Source organism: Euprymna scolopes, chromosome 41 (assembly GCF_053919585.1).
Source record: "Euprymna scolopes isolate OS-2025 chromosome 41, ASM5391958v1, whole genome shotgun sequence".
Taxonomy (NCBI): Eukaryota; Metazoa; Mollusca; class Cephalopoda; order Sepiida; family Sepiolidae; genus Euprymna; species Euprymna scolopes.
In genome coordinates this window covers 35,739,304-35,753,929 of record NC_136522.1, presented here as the reverse complement: position 1 = coordinate 35,753,929, position 14,626 = coordinate 35,739,304, and the positions used below count along the sequence as shown (strand labels likewise).

Sequence of the window (14,626 nt, the reverse complement as noted above, 5' to 3'; positions counted from 1 at the left end):
TAATTAGGTGGAGCAAAATATTTAAATTAAATTAGATAGATATAAAATTAAATTTAATAAAATATAGCGAAAAAATAAATTTAATTAGATAGAAAAAAAATTAATTTAATTCGATAGAGCAAAAAGATTTTAATTTAATTAGATGGATCAAAAATTTTAATTTAATTAGATAGAGCAAAAAAAATTTAATTTAATTAGATATAGCGAAAAAAATTGAATTTAATTCGATAGAGCAACAAATTGAAATTTAATTAGATAGAGCGAAACATTTAAATTCAATCAGATAGTTCGAAAAAATTAAATTTAATTAGATAGAATGAAAAAATTAAATTTAATTAAATGGAGCGAAAAAATTTAATGTAATTAGATAGAGCGAAAATTTTTTATTTAATTAGATACAGCTAAAAAAAATTTATTTAATTCGATTGAGCGAAAAAATTAAATTTAATTCGATGGAGAAAAAAAATAAAATTTAATTAGATAGAGCGAAAAAAATTAATTTAATTCGATAGAGCAAAAAAATTAAATTTAATTAGATAGTCCGAAAAAATTAAATGTAATTAGATAGAGCGAAAAAATGTAATTTAATTAGATAGAGCGAAAAAATTAAATTTGATTAGATAGAGCGAAAAACTTTTATTTTATTCGATAGAGCAACAAAATCAAATTTAATTAGATACAGCGAAAAATTAAATTTAATTCGATAGAGCGAAAAAATTGAATTTTATTAGATAGAGAAAAAAATTTAAATTTAATTAAGTAGAGCGAAAAAATTAAATTTAATCAGATAGAGCGTATAAATATTATTTAATTAGATCGATCGAAAAAATTTAAATTTAATTAGATAGATCGAAAAAATTGAATTTTATTAGATAGAGAAAAAAAATTTAAATTTAATTAAGTAGAGCGAAAAAATTAAATTTAATCAGATAGAGCGTATAAATATTATTTAATTAGATCGATCAAAAAAATTTTGCTTAATTCGATAGAGCAAAAAAATTAAATTTTATTAGATAGAGCAAAAAAAATTAAATTAAATTCGATAGTGCGAAAAAATTAAATTTAATTAGATAGAGCAAAAAAAATTAATTTAATTCGATATTGCAAAAAAAAAAAAAATTTAATTATATAGGACGAAAAAATAAAATTTAATTAGATAGTGCAAAAAATTTAAATTTAATTAGATAGAGCAAAAATTTTAAATTTTATTAGATAGAGCGAAAAAACAAAATTTATTTAGATAGAGCCAAAAAATTAAATTTAATTAGATAAAGCAAAAAAATTAAATTGAATAAGTAAAGCGAAAAATTAAGTTTAATTCGATATAGCAAAAAATTAAATTTGATTAGATAGAGCGAAAAAATTTAATTTTATTAGACCGAAAAAATTTAATTTAATTAGATTGAGCAAAAAAAATTAAATTTAATTAGATAGAGCGAATGAAATAAATTTAATTAGATAGAGCGAAAATTTAAATTTAATTAGATAGAGTGAAAAAATTAAATTTAATTAGATAGAGTGAAAAAGTGCTCCATAACGTAACACATTCGGTAGAAGTATAATGGAAATTTGTTCGAAAATACATTTTTGAAATCAAAATTAAAAATTCCACAAGAACATTTTTGTACAGCTAATAGTAATTTTTAATATATTTTAAATATTCAGAATGTTAAAAATGTTTAATACTTGAATTTGATCAGGTGTCTGATAATTTATATTATTTGTGATAGGTAAGGTGCGAATGTATTAGGTTGGTAGGGAAGGCATTGATGTTATATATATAATATATCTGGGAGAGGTGGAGTGTTGTTATATTTAAAGAATTAATTTGATAATAATTGAAGAGTAAAAGATAAGCTGTATATTTTTCAAATGATGTCGATTTCTTTCGACATATGTATGAATATTAGTGAGTTATATGGTTTCGTGGTTTATTTCGTTAGTAGAAATTTTCTTCTGGGTGGGAATTGTTTAAAAACCTCAATTTTGACGATCGTACAGATTATAGAAAGTTTATTGTCTGTATAATCCTGAATTTTTCAGCAGTGCAGTTCCTGGAAATAAGTCTATAAAGCGTTTTTATTCTTGAAGATCTTCCATTTAATTTCATTATTAGCTGAAAGATTGATTTATTTTATTTGAATTTTGAGTTACTTTTGTGTCAACATATTCAACTCCATTATTTTTGTACCAAAAATATTCAACTTCATTTTTGTCTTCATTGTTTTCTGTTTTTGCAAAAAAATTTCAATTTAATTTTTATAAAGATGAATAATCATGTGACTTATTATAATAATGACATCATTTCTTTTTGTGTTATTTATTCAAAATAATATTTGCATTTTCTTTGTAGATATTTCACAGCAAAAGGCGATCGCATCCATAATAGAGCAATTGTAGAAAATCACAAAATACGGGCCAATATCCATACAAGATGTCGCGTGAAGCACCTACTGGATTTCTCTGTCCCTGGACTCCTCGCAGGGTAAAAAAGCAGAGGTTCCTGATTGGGTCTTTACGGAATAAGACGCCCGCAGAACAGAGATTTTACTCCCTAAGTCTGGACTGTTTGGAAAACCATGCTGATATCAAACTCTTCAGCCTCAAACTCCGTTCTGTGAACGTCTACCTCTTGGACCAAACCTATACAAACTGGAAGGTCAATTGGGACACAAAGAATCTCCGGCACCAATGTCGCTGCGTCTGTCCAATAAAAACTATCATTTACCTCCAGCCCCTTGGAGATCTGCCCGATTTTGTGACCGGCTTCAGGTTAAACTTTAGTGGCTATCAAATCGACTTATTGTCCTTGCTTTGTGAATTTGCTAAAATTTACTTCCTTGGTGTTGATATCAAGGTCTCGGCGAGTGTGAAGGTGGATTTTGAGCAAGAAGGAATTGTTGGTCGGGTGCACCCGGCTACTAAACATTGGCAAAATCTATCGACGAACTTCTTTCCTTTGCTTAAGAAGATGTTGCCAAGTGATGCTTATGGTATATTGGGGATTACGTGGACAGATCTGTATCCTGCTGAAGATCTGAACTTTACCCTAGGTGAAACCTCATACAGGCACAGTGCAGGTGTGTTCAGTTTTGGTAGGTTTGAGCCAAAGCAGTTTAAGGATGGAAAGAAAGTGGAGGACATTAGTGAAGTGGATGAACTGCTTATATGGAAACTTTTACGAGTAAGTAAATTCTTATAAAGCACGTTTTTATATTTGGGTTGTAACAAGTAGCAAGTGTAGATCCTACAATATTATTGCATGACGATTTGATCAAATGAAATATATTTATCAAAATAACCAGAGTAATGTACTTTTATAATATATGTGGTAATGGTGATCTATTTCCAATTTAATGTTATAAATAAAATAAAGTTATTTGGTGTGGAAGCAATCCCAATTTTACTAAAATAATATTTATTTCGAGTTAGAAGTATTTGACATATTTCACATATGATAAGAACCTGTTTAGTAGATTTTAAGTCATTTATTTTCAAAGGATTGAGATTCTGCCACCTTTGCATCCCTAAAAACGAAATCAAACACAGCGCTATTACACTACCTTTTATGTCTACTATCTTTGTTCGAAAGTTCATGGTGATCGTTTAAGTAGTTGATAGATGGACAATTTGCTGGCCGTTTGGAGAAAAGTGTAGTATTTGTTCTAATAGACTTTAAATTTTAATCCAAACACTTTATATCTTCTACCCTAGGTTAGTAAAGTAGAAATCTGAGGCAACTGAAATTTCTGTTCCAATCCAAAGTGCCGCTTTTTTCCCCTCATTAAAAACTGACCTTGTTTCTAAATCTGTGTTCACGGCATAATCACATTGACACACCAGTTCCCATCAGATCACCAAAGTTAAGCAACATTGAGCCTGGTCAGTACTAAAATGGGTGACCATTTGGGAATTCCATGTGCTGTATGTGCTCTCTGCTTATCTCGGCATTGTTTCCATTTACCTTGGGCTTCTTGCCACTGGACTTAAACAGTGCCAATTCAATAGAGGTGAGGTTAGAGATTTCAGCTACCCTTTCAGGAGGTATCCATTGTCTTTTGAGACTGGACGGAAGCTTCGAATTCATGGCGGAGGCTAATAAATAGGTACAGACCAATCCATAAACATTCATTTTTATAAAGTCATCTTTATTTTATACAAGGTGTCTCACTAAGAACATGACCCCTTTTGAGGTCAATACCTTTGCCAATTATTATTGTGTGCTTTTCAAGAATTATAGAAACTCAAATATCATTTCAAAATCGCGTTCTAAGAAGAAAAAATCTGATTTCATAGTATAAACAACCCACTGTCATTTTAAAAAAATAGATTTGATTTCCTCTTTTTCGTTTCAGAAGGAAATTACAAATCAAATAAATGAAAAATTAATCGCTACATTTAAATAATTTATAAGTAAAAGCAGTAATTTTTGCTACTACCTATTGGAATTTTCTTTCATTTTTGTTTCTGGATTAACGGCCTGATTTACAACTACAATAGGGGTCAAAAGAGTTTGCAGACCTATTTTTTCTCAATTTCTTTATTAATTTTGCTTTATTTTTCATTTTGGAGTCTTCCATCATTTGCTGGTTGCCATTCTGGTTCGTTCCATTACTACACTTTACGATAAAAGCCAGAATTTAATAATAGTTCGACATTTTCCACTTTTCAGGTGAGCCAAAAGTTTATGCAGGTAATCTTAATTTATTGATAATGACTAAAGGAAAGATGTTGACAGATAGGGAGATGGGTGAAATTGTTACATTTCTTGCTGCAAAGAAGTCTACATTGGAAATTTCGAAAATTTTGTAACGAGATCATCAAACTGTGAAACGTTTCGTCATTGACAGCAAAGATGGAAGAAAAAAAGCATAAAAGTGGCAGACCAACGGTGACTTCACCACGAGATATTAGGAAAATCAAGAAGAGTTTGCTAGCAAACCCACACAGCACAAGCAAAGATATTTTCGATCATGCAGGAGTGTTTGGCATCTCTAAAAGGATCCGAAATCGGATTTTGAAACAGATAGCCGACCAGAGAACACAGACAAAATGTCCTCCTTTGTCCTTTGAGTAATATAAACTGTCAGAAGCGACTAGCATGGGCCACTAAATATTTGAAAACCAATTTTCAAAATGTTCTCTGGACTGACGAGGCCAGAGCAACCCTCAACAGCCCCGACGGTTGGGCCAAGGGATGGCTTCTTAAAGGCAATAGCCCACGCTTGTGATTCAGACATCAGCAGAGAGGAGGAGGAGTGATGATTTGGGCTGGTATTATTGGAAGTGAGATTGTTAGTCCTTTTTTTGTCCCTGACTGTGTCAAAATGAATTCTGTGAACTACTGCAAGTTTTTGGAAGCAAATTTACTGCCCTGGTTGAATTCACAAAATGATGCTCTCAACCAGCATCTAATTATCCAACAAGACAAATGTGACACTTATGTCACCCGCGTGTCGTCTAGTAGTGGATGTTCCCCGATTGTTTTCGGTTCACAAAAGCTTGGCTTTCAGACAAGGGGATCTCTGGTGAACGTCTGATGGACTGGCCACCTCAGAGCCCGGATTTGAATCCGATAGAGAACCTCTGGTCGATTCTGAAGAGGAAGGTTTACGAAAACGGACATCAATTCCATAGTAAAAAAGACATTTGGGAGAGAATCAAGAAGGTATCTTCTGAAATAACACCTCAGCAAGTGCATACATTAACATCTTCTGTTGATAGAAGGCTGATTAATTTGATTAAAAATGGAGGAAAGCGAATAAAGGGTTAAATAGTTTCATAAATTCGTATTGTTCTGTTAATTGTTATTTGAGTAATAACTGTTTTCTTGTAATATGTTATCAATATATGGTACTATAATCATGATGACACAATTTTTCGAATTATATCATGTTTAAAAATGGTATTTATTGCGGATAAATGAGTGCTTGCAAACTCTTTTGGCCCATATTCCTTCCTGAAATAATTAAAAGATCCATACCCCCCCCCCAGAATATGATTATTTGGTTTCCGTTTCTATGAATTTACTTCATATATTTGCATATCAAACAGTGAGTAACATAATTATTATATTGGAAAATATTGAAGCATAAATTTATCAATTTATACAATTTGCAAACACTTTTGAACCCCACTGTAGGCCTAAAACATATCTGTAAATATGTAGCTAAAATATGACTATAACTTTTTTTCAATAAGAATTTACAATATATATATATATATATATATATATATATATATCGTGCGTGTGTGTATGGCAATCGTATATTAACCATGTGAATTGAAACTAGAATGCTAGATTAACAACCTCAGTAAGAATGGAGGAAATTAATGAGTGTTTTATTTTCATTTGTGAACATTCTTTTATTATTAACTAGCCTGGGTGCCCGGCGTTGCCGTAGTAGTAGTAGTAGGCAGGCAGGCAGGCTTGAACTAGTACCGCTAAGGAGGAAAAGAACATGAAAAAAAAACGTGATTTCTTTGCCGTTGCGTCCATCGCCAAACCGGAAGTGGCGAAGGTTTAAATTAAGGCTAGTCAATTAAAAAGAGGAGATGACTTTCAAAAATATCGGCGAAAAAAGTGACCCCTCCCCTTGTAGAAAAGTGCTCAGTTGAGGGTGAAGAAATTAATGTTTTTGGCCAATTTTTTTATATTTGTTGTTCGAAGGGTCGAGCTTCAAAATGATACTGATCTTGTGAAAATTCGTCGCCTCTGTCTAAAATTTTAGGTAGACATACAAACATACATTTAAACAGACAGGTGAGATTTACATTATAGATTTCAAACTAGCAAGAGGGATACACCCAGCCTTGCAGGGTCATAAAATATGCTTAAACTTTAATTCCTGCAGATTTTGTATTTATTATTGCAGAACCAAATCTCTATTGAGTATTATGTTGTACCTAATATATAATAGTGATTTCAAAAGATTGAAACCACAAAAAAATAAAGACGTGAGTGCCAACAGCTAGAATCGAAACCAAAACATTTAGCGCTTCAATTGTGTCTCCTCTGTAGAGATAGATAAAAGATAGGCATGAAAGATTTAATATTAAACGACTTGAAGAAATGAATTTAATTTGCACATGCGCAGAAGAAGTAAAAATATGTCAGCAAGTTGAAATGAACATTTTGCATTTCAACTTGCCGATATATTTCTGTACGCGTTATTCATCAATCCAAACAAAGATTTCACTCATTATAAACCATCCTTGGTGTATGATTACTATTTCCTGTTTATTTCAGTGTTATGTGATCAATAGTTTAAGAGTTTATCGGTTAAATATTTACACACAGACAGACACACACACATACATCTCTGTTTTATTTATAGAGATGTTAAATATTACTTGGCTTTAATATGTTTTGAAATTTCCGTAAAACGTTTTTTTTTTAATGCGGATCAGTCTGGCTTACTTCACACTTCCTCAAATGACATTTAATTTTTAATCTTTATATTGTAAGTTATTAATAAAAGATAAAAGATTATCCCCAACGAGGTATACATCATCTAAAAGAGTCTGTCTTATACATGTGGCGTATTTGTCTGTTTGTCTGTATTTCCATGTGTATGTCTCTTCACCTTGGGATGCAATTAAAAACAAAGCCCTATATCCAGATTAACCAAACTTTTCTGCACACAAAATCAAATTAAACTATTAAAATGTCAATTCGTCACAATCTGCATCGCATGATTGCATTTTCTTGTTTGCAATCTTGGGTTCTTTCTAGAATCTGGTACCTACAAGAGGGACCACGGGAAGGTTGTCAACATCCATAAGTAAAAGTGGAAATATGGAACCGACTGGATTCGAACTTGGTACACCCAAATCGTCAATCTGTATTGTATTCACTTCACCAAATCCAATTCATAATATTTGCATGAATTTTGTAATATACTAATATCAGGTCTTTGCTTGTGCTGCACACCAATTCATATTTGAATGTTTCATTTTAGAAATAAAAACATAAAAATGTGTTGTATGCTTTAGAGCAAGATCACTCACGCTTTCTCATCGATAAACAATGGTGATGATTCTTGTTAGTAAATGAATGCTTAAGACTTAACAAATGATCGATTTTTTTTCTTGATAAAAATAGATGTTTTCTAGAAAAACACCTAAAAAAATGTATTATTTACTGAAAAGGATGAAATTCGTTCATATTATTGAAATGATTTGTATAAAATGATCGTTTTTTATTATATTTCACATAAATTCACACATTTTTCACCCGTTATCCACCATTTTGTAATGCATTCCACAGTAGCCTTTATTCTGTGTTTGGTACGGTGATAAATGAGAGTTTCATCGATTTCAACGTGAAAATCCTAACACTAATCCGATGCATATGGGTATATGACCCATAAAAGTAGGTCATGGTTGTGTTTCAAAACTTATTTTCATATTTGTGGCAAGGCAATTGACTGTTTTTTCCTCGCATTGAAATATACCATTATGATGCATGAAATAGAGTAAAAAAAAAATGCAGACTATATATTTTCAAAATCTTACTGTAAACTTTCATTTTGTGAAAGCGGAAGAGACATTTTCCTTTTCTTTGTTTACATTTAAAGTTTTCAAAAAAACTGATGTTTATTGGACTATTAATAAACAAGAAATACATAGTAACTGAATTGAATATTTAAAATGTCTACAAAAAAATCCTATTTGTCATAGTTTATTCTCCTTTTTCTCTTTGTCTTTCGTAGGTAACTGTCCATGAACTTTGCCATCTGTATGGCCTGAAACACTGCGAAGTTTTCCACTGTGCCATGAATGACAGCACCTCCGTGGAGGAGGCATTATCCCAACCAATCTTCCTTTGTCCAATCTGTCTACGGAAACTCCAAAAAGCCTGTGAATTTAAACTCGTGGAACGCTACTCAAAGATGCTAGACTTTTTTGAGAGTCTCTGCGATTCCAAGCCTTATTATCGGTTCGCCCATGCTAAAGACTGGCTCAAAGACTGCAAAGAATTTTTAGATTCAACTTCTGAGACGACAATACTGCAATGAAAGGATATGCATTCGTTGAACTCCCTAATAATTCTACCTCAACGTTTTTGTTTTAACCATTTTTGTATGGGAATACTTACACGAGACGACGTGAACACAAAATTAAAGGCATCATCTATATATACGGACGCAATAATAAAAAGTAGCAAAAAAAATTAAATAAGAAAATAAAAAAAGAAAAACGGAAACAAGTGATTAATTACACAAAAAAATAAAAATACAACTAGAAAAATATTGGCAAAATTATACATCCCACTGTATGACATCATTTTTTTCATATTTGGAATTAACAGACAGATAGAATGGAAAGGATAATATATTTATTTTATATGAACAGAATACAAAAAACTAACTATTGAATACATGCTGACCAGCCCCCGCCCAAATAAAAATGTCACCTATGAAACTGTTAATGAAATGCACAATACTTTTGACAGAAATTTGGCTGTTAAGGGGTCAAAGTTCAACGATTTGACCTTTGAGAACTTTACCAAACTCCTCTGCCAAATTTGGGTATAAACAATTGAAATTTTAGATATAGGTTCCTTGGACATGGATCAAACTTAATAACTTGATTTGAGCCCCAAACAATAAATGTTAAGGGTCTATAATAGGAGTCAAAGTTTTAAAAAAATTTGACCTCTGCGGTCTCTACTAAATTACTCTGACAATTTTTGGTCTAAACATTTGAAATTTTATATAAAGGGTATTCAGAGAAAGGGCAAGCTTTTTAATCGGTTTGGGCCGAAAATTTGAGCTACCAATATATAAATGTACGTATGTATGTATGTTTGCATGTCTGCCTAAAACTTTCGACAGAGGCGATGGATTTTCACAAGATCAGTATCGTTTTTAAGCTCGACCCTTCAAACGACAAATACCGAAAAATTGGCTAAAAACATTAATTTCTTCACCCTCAACTAGGCACTTTTCTACAGAGAGGGGTCACTTTTTGCCGATATTATCGAAAGTTATCCCCTTTTTTCGATTGCCTAGCCTTAATTTAACCCTAGGTCACTTCCGGTTTGGCGGTGGTTGTAACAGAAAAGACGTCACGTTTTTTTTTCACGTTTTTTTCCTCCTTCGCGTTACGGGTTGGAGCCTGCCTTCCTACTACCACTTTTCTGTTTTTTTTTTCTACTCAACACTCCTCCAAACACCAGGGCAACGCCGGGCACCCATGCTAGTATATATATATATATATATATATATATATATATATATATATATATGGAGAGAGAGATATAGATAGATATATATGTATATAGATAACTATATATATATATATATATATATATATGCATGTACATATATCAATAGATATACACATATATATATATATATATATATATATATGTGTGTGTGTGTGTGTATGTGTGTGATTATTACACTCTCCAGCACATCCAGGTACACTTTTGTGTTTACTTTCAAGCCGACTTAGAAGATATGAAGTGCTATGATGTGACCCTCACTTGAAACCACATCAAAACCATAACTATGGCCACAAACTCTGTGTTCATCACCCTGGGAACGTCCCTCTTATTTGTGGCAATCTAGCGATGCATTTTGAGGATGTTGGCAATGGTCCTGTTGTCTTAACTTGAATTGGTAGAGAGCATGAGTTGTACAGCAGCGCATCTCTGATCTCACTCGTTGAACATTGTGTCACTCCCATACATGATAGAAGGCTCCTATCGCTCTTGGGATTTCTACACATTCGGCCAACTACTAGGTGATCTGCAACAAAAAAGAAAACTGGTTTTCATCAAACGAAAATGGAATCAGGTTGTCTTTTCTAGGGCGACAATTTTATCGTTCCACTCTGTACGGATAGATATGTATACATGTTAACATATATATAATATATATATATATATATATATATATATGTATATATATGTATATATATGTATATGTATATATATGTATATATATATATATATATATGTATATATATGCATATATATATATGCATATATATATGCATATATATATATGCATATATATATGCATATATATATATGTATATGCATACATATATATATATGCATATATATATATATGCATATATATATATATGCACATATGTATATATGCATATATATATGCATATATATATATATATATATATATATATATATATATATATATATATGGCATAATTGCGTTGACGCACCGGTTCTCTTCAGATCACTGAAGTTAAGCAACAACAAACTGTGACTGATGGGTGACCATTTTGGAATTCTAGGTGCTGTATGTGTTCTCTGCTTATCTCAGCATTTGTTTCTAGCCGTCTTGTACACTTCACTTGCCACTAGTATTTAACAATGTCGACTCAGGAGAGGTGTGGTTGGAGATTGTGCACCTCCTGCCAATAAGACTTTCATACAGAGGCATCTCTTCGTGGGTAACCATAGTCTGTCAAAGACTGAGGGAGGCCCTATATATATATATATATATATTAGCAGGATGTCATTATTCAGGTACGCCTGATTGAAAACGAGAGAGTTCTTTTTTTTCCTGATTTTGTTGGATATCTTTTCAATTCGCTGAGCGGTCTTTTTTATTTTGGCTGCCATGTTGTATATTAGTGCGCCCAGAAGTTGTTGTTCAGCCATATTCTTCTCAAGCACTTTCTATTGGTACATTCGATCGTCGTCAGGAGCGATTGTTGTTTCTGTCGTTTCCTTTTTCTTAATTGAGGCTTGGTGTATTTATAGCTATTTATTTTTTTTTTATTATTCAATATAAAGGTGGGTGCAGGATGAGTAGTTGCGAATTATTTTTATTTTTAATTTTGATTTTCTTTTTATATTTTATTTATTTGGTTTATTTATTGTTAGTTATTGAATATATATATATATATATATATATATATATATATATATATTGTGTGTGTATAGATATGTATGTATGTAAATATACATGTATATATATATATATATATAGATAGATATATATGTATTATATAGATAGATGTTTACATATTTATATATATATATATATATAGATATATACATGCATGCACAAGTGTACAAATGTGTGTGTGTGTGTGTGTGTGTGTGTGTGTGTGTGTGTGTGTGTGTGTGTGTGTGTGCGCGCGCGCGCGCACAAGCATCCTTATACCCCACAGTTCTATATATGCAACCCACATATTGTCGTAAAATTGTAGCAATATTTGACCTGGGTTGTTAGAATGTTAAAAACAGAATTTTTCACATGAACGATAAATTAAGTAGAAAATCAGAAACTTCAATTATCATTATAGCTCACGTGTTCAGAACGTTACAATACCGTCTTCAGTGACATGATAAGTTGATAAAATATTTCCTTTATTTTCTGAAGGAAAATGGTTGTGTTTCAGGCAGCTGATTTTTCCTCCTATGGGGGATGTGTTAAGGAATGACCCACAAAGTAATTTCTGTATATACCATATAATGTACAAAAAATAAAAACCCTGAAAAAACCCGCTAAATTCAAATGATCATGTGTTGTTTTCATTATTAATAATTTCTACCGCTACAGTTATTAAACGATAAAAAAGCTGCAATAGAAAAACAGTGAGCTACACACCAAGATTCTGTTTACATGAAGAGTCAACTGAATGGATAAACCGCTGGAGTCAAAGAATTGGTTCACCATAGCGTGCAAAAATGAGAGGAAATAGCAATTTGTGATCAACTGATAATTGATCACAATCCATACTTTAAAATATTTTTTTATTGAAATTTATAAGACCTGCTTAGATTGGTAAATTTCTTTGTTGTCTCTTCACTTGTTCTTAGAAAACTTCTTCAGTAAGTTTGCAAACCCTCAATAAGTTTGCAAACCTCCAAATAGTTTGCAAACCCTCAATAAATTTGAAAACTTTAAAATAGTTTCCAAACATTCAATAAATTTGCCAGCCTTCAAATAGTTTGCAGACTCTTTTATTAATTTTGCTAACTTTCTAACTAGTTGGAAAACCCTTTGAAATTTGGCAAGCCTTCAAATAGTTTGCAAATTCTCAATAAGTTTGCAAGCCTTCAATAAGTTTGTGAGCCCTCAATAACTTTGAAAACCCATGATAAGTTTGCAAGCCTTCAAATAGTATACGAACCCTAAATACCTTTGCAAGCTTTCAATTAGTTTGCAAACCCTAAATAACTTTGAAAACTCTCAACAACTTTGCAAACCCTCAATAACTTTGCAAGACTCTAAATAGTTTGTAAACCCTCAATAACTTTGCAAACCTTCAAATAGTTGCAGACTGTCGATAAGTTTGCAATTCTTCAAATAGTTTGCAAACCCTCAAGAACTTTTCAAACCCTCAATAAGCTTGAAAATCCTCAATAACTTTGCAAGCCTTACAAATAGTTGGCAAACCATTTATAATTTCAATTAGTTTGCTAACCCTCAATAACTTTTGAAGCCCTGAAATCATATACAAACAGTCAATAAATTTGCAAGTCTTCAAATAGTTTGCAAATCCTCAATAAATTTGCAAGCTTTGAAACAGTTTGCAAATCCTAAATAACTTTGCAAGCCTTCAAATAACTTTCAAACCCTGAAGTGTTGAAATTTAAGTTTTAATCTTTTCAATACCATATCATGCACAAAAAATTTCTCATTCTTTTCTTTCTCTGACACGCGAGTTAACCATACAAAAAAATTAATCTGTCATTCTTTTCCTACTGACACGAGAATATGCAGAAATGATCATGAGTGAACAAAAAAAAAAAAACCCTTTTCTTCAGCCAAAGAATTATGTGCTTTTTACATGCAAATTTAGACGTGGTTGCATTTGAGCATATGTAACTTTTTTGTGTCTTTTTGGTTGGGTTTCAAGTTTTGAGCATCGCACACGCCACCCTTAGTTACTTGTTTCTGTGACTGTTGTCACACTCCTCCCTAATCTCATGATCACATAGGCTGCATCCTGGTTGTGGTTAACTTTGTCGGGTGTTTCTTTGCAATTGTAGGGCCTCTTTAGAACCGTGGGCTTTATCAAGGGTGTGTGTGTCTTCAAAACCCACCTCATGATCATCTTCTGGGTCTGTTTTGTCATCGCATATAAGACTTTCCAACATGTTCTCTGAGGATGTTGTGCTGTTGAAATCTTCTTCTGACAAGAGTAAATGGTATTGGGGGTGCAGGTCCTTCATGTGTCAGGGCATCCCATCCACCAAGATGGACTGTAGACTAATTCTTGGTTACCCTACCCTGGCCAAATCTCATGGTACAACAACCCTCTGGTGTCTTCACCCACACATAGTCTCCAATTTGGTATGAACTATGCTCAGGGCTACTGATGGTATAACATCGATTCCTTTCACCCAGACCTCGTACGGTATACGATATTGGCTGGTGAGGTCCAAGATGACTCGTCGTCTTTTAGAGTCATGTTGTACCGGTAGACCGCCTCTGATAAGGAGCAGTGCATCCTAGCCATGATCTGTTTCACGGTGCAATGGCATCAATCTATTATGCCATTCCCAGCCGGGGTACATGCAAAGCGAGATCTCAAGTCCCCACCCATTTTATCTGCAAACGTTCTGAATTCTTTGCTGCAAAAAGCTGTTTGTAGTTCGTGAGGTGGGCTACATACAAAAAAAAAAACACTTTCA

At 32.4% G+C, this 14,626-nt stretch overlaps 1 protein-coding gene across 1 annotated transcript in view; it reads left to right on the top strand.

Annotated features, from left to right (window-relative positions):
- Positions 1–10,894, top strand: part of LOC145266472 (archaemetzincin-2-like) — a 33,689-nt gene extending 22,795 nt beyond the window's left edge. The window contains exons 2-3 of the mRNA XM_080122159.1: positions 2,354–3,184; positions 8,715–10,894. Of these exons, the coding sequence (XP_079978285.1) occupies positions 2,435–3,184; positions 8,715–9,020 (1,056 nt within the window). The 5' untranslated portion in view covers positions 2,354–2,434 and the 3' untranslated portion in view covers positions 9,021–10,894. The remainder of the gene's footprint in view (positions 1–2,353; positions 3,185–8,714) is intronic.
- Positions 10,895–14,626: the final 3,732 nt, after the last annotated feature.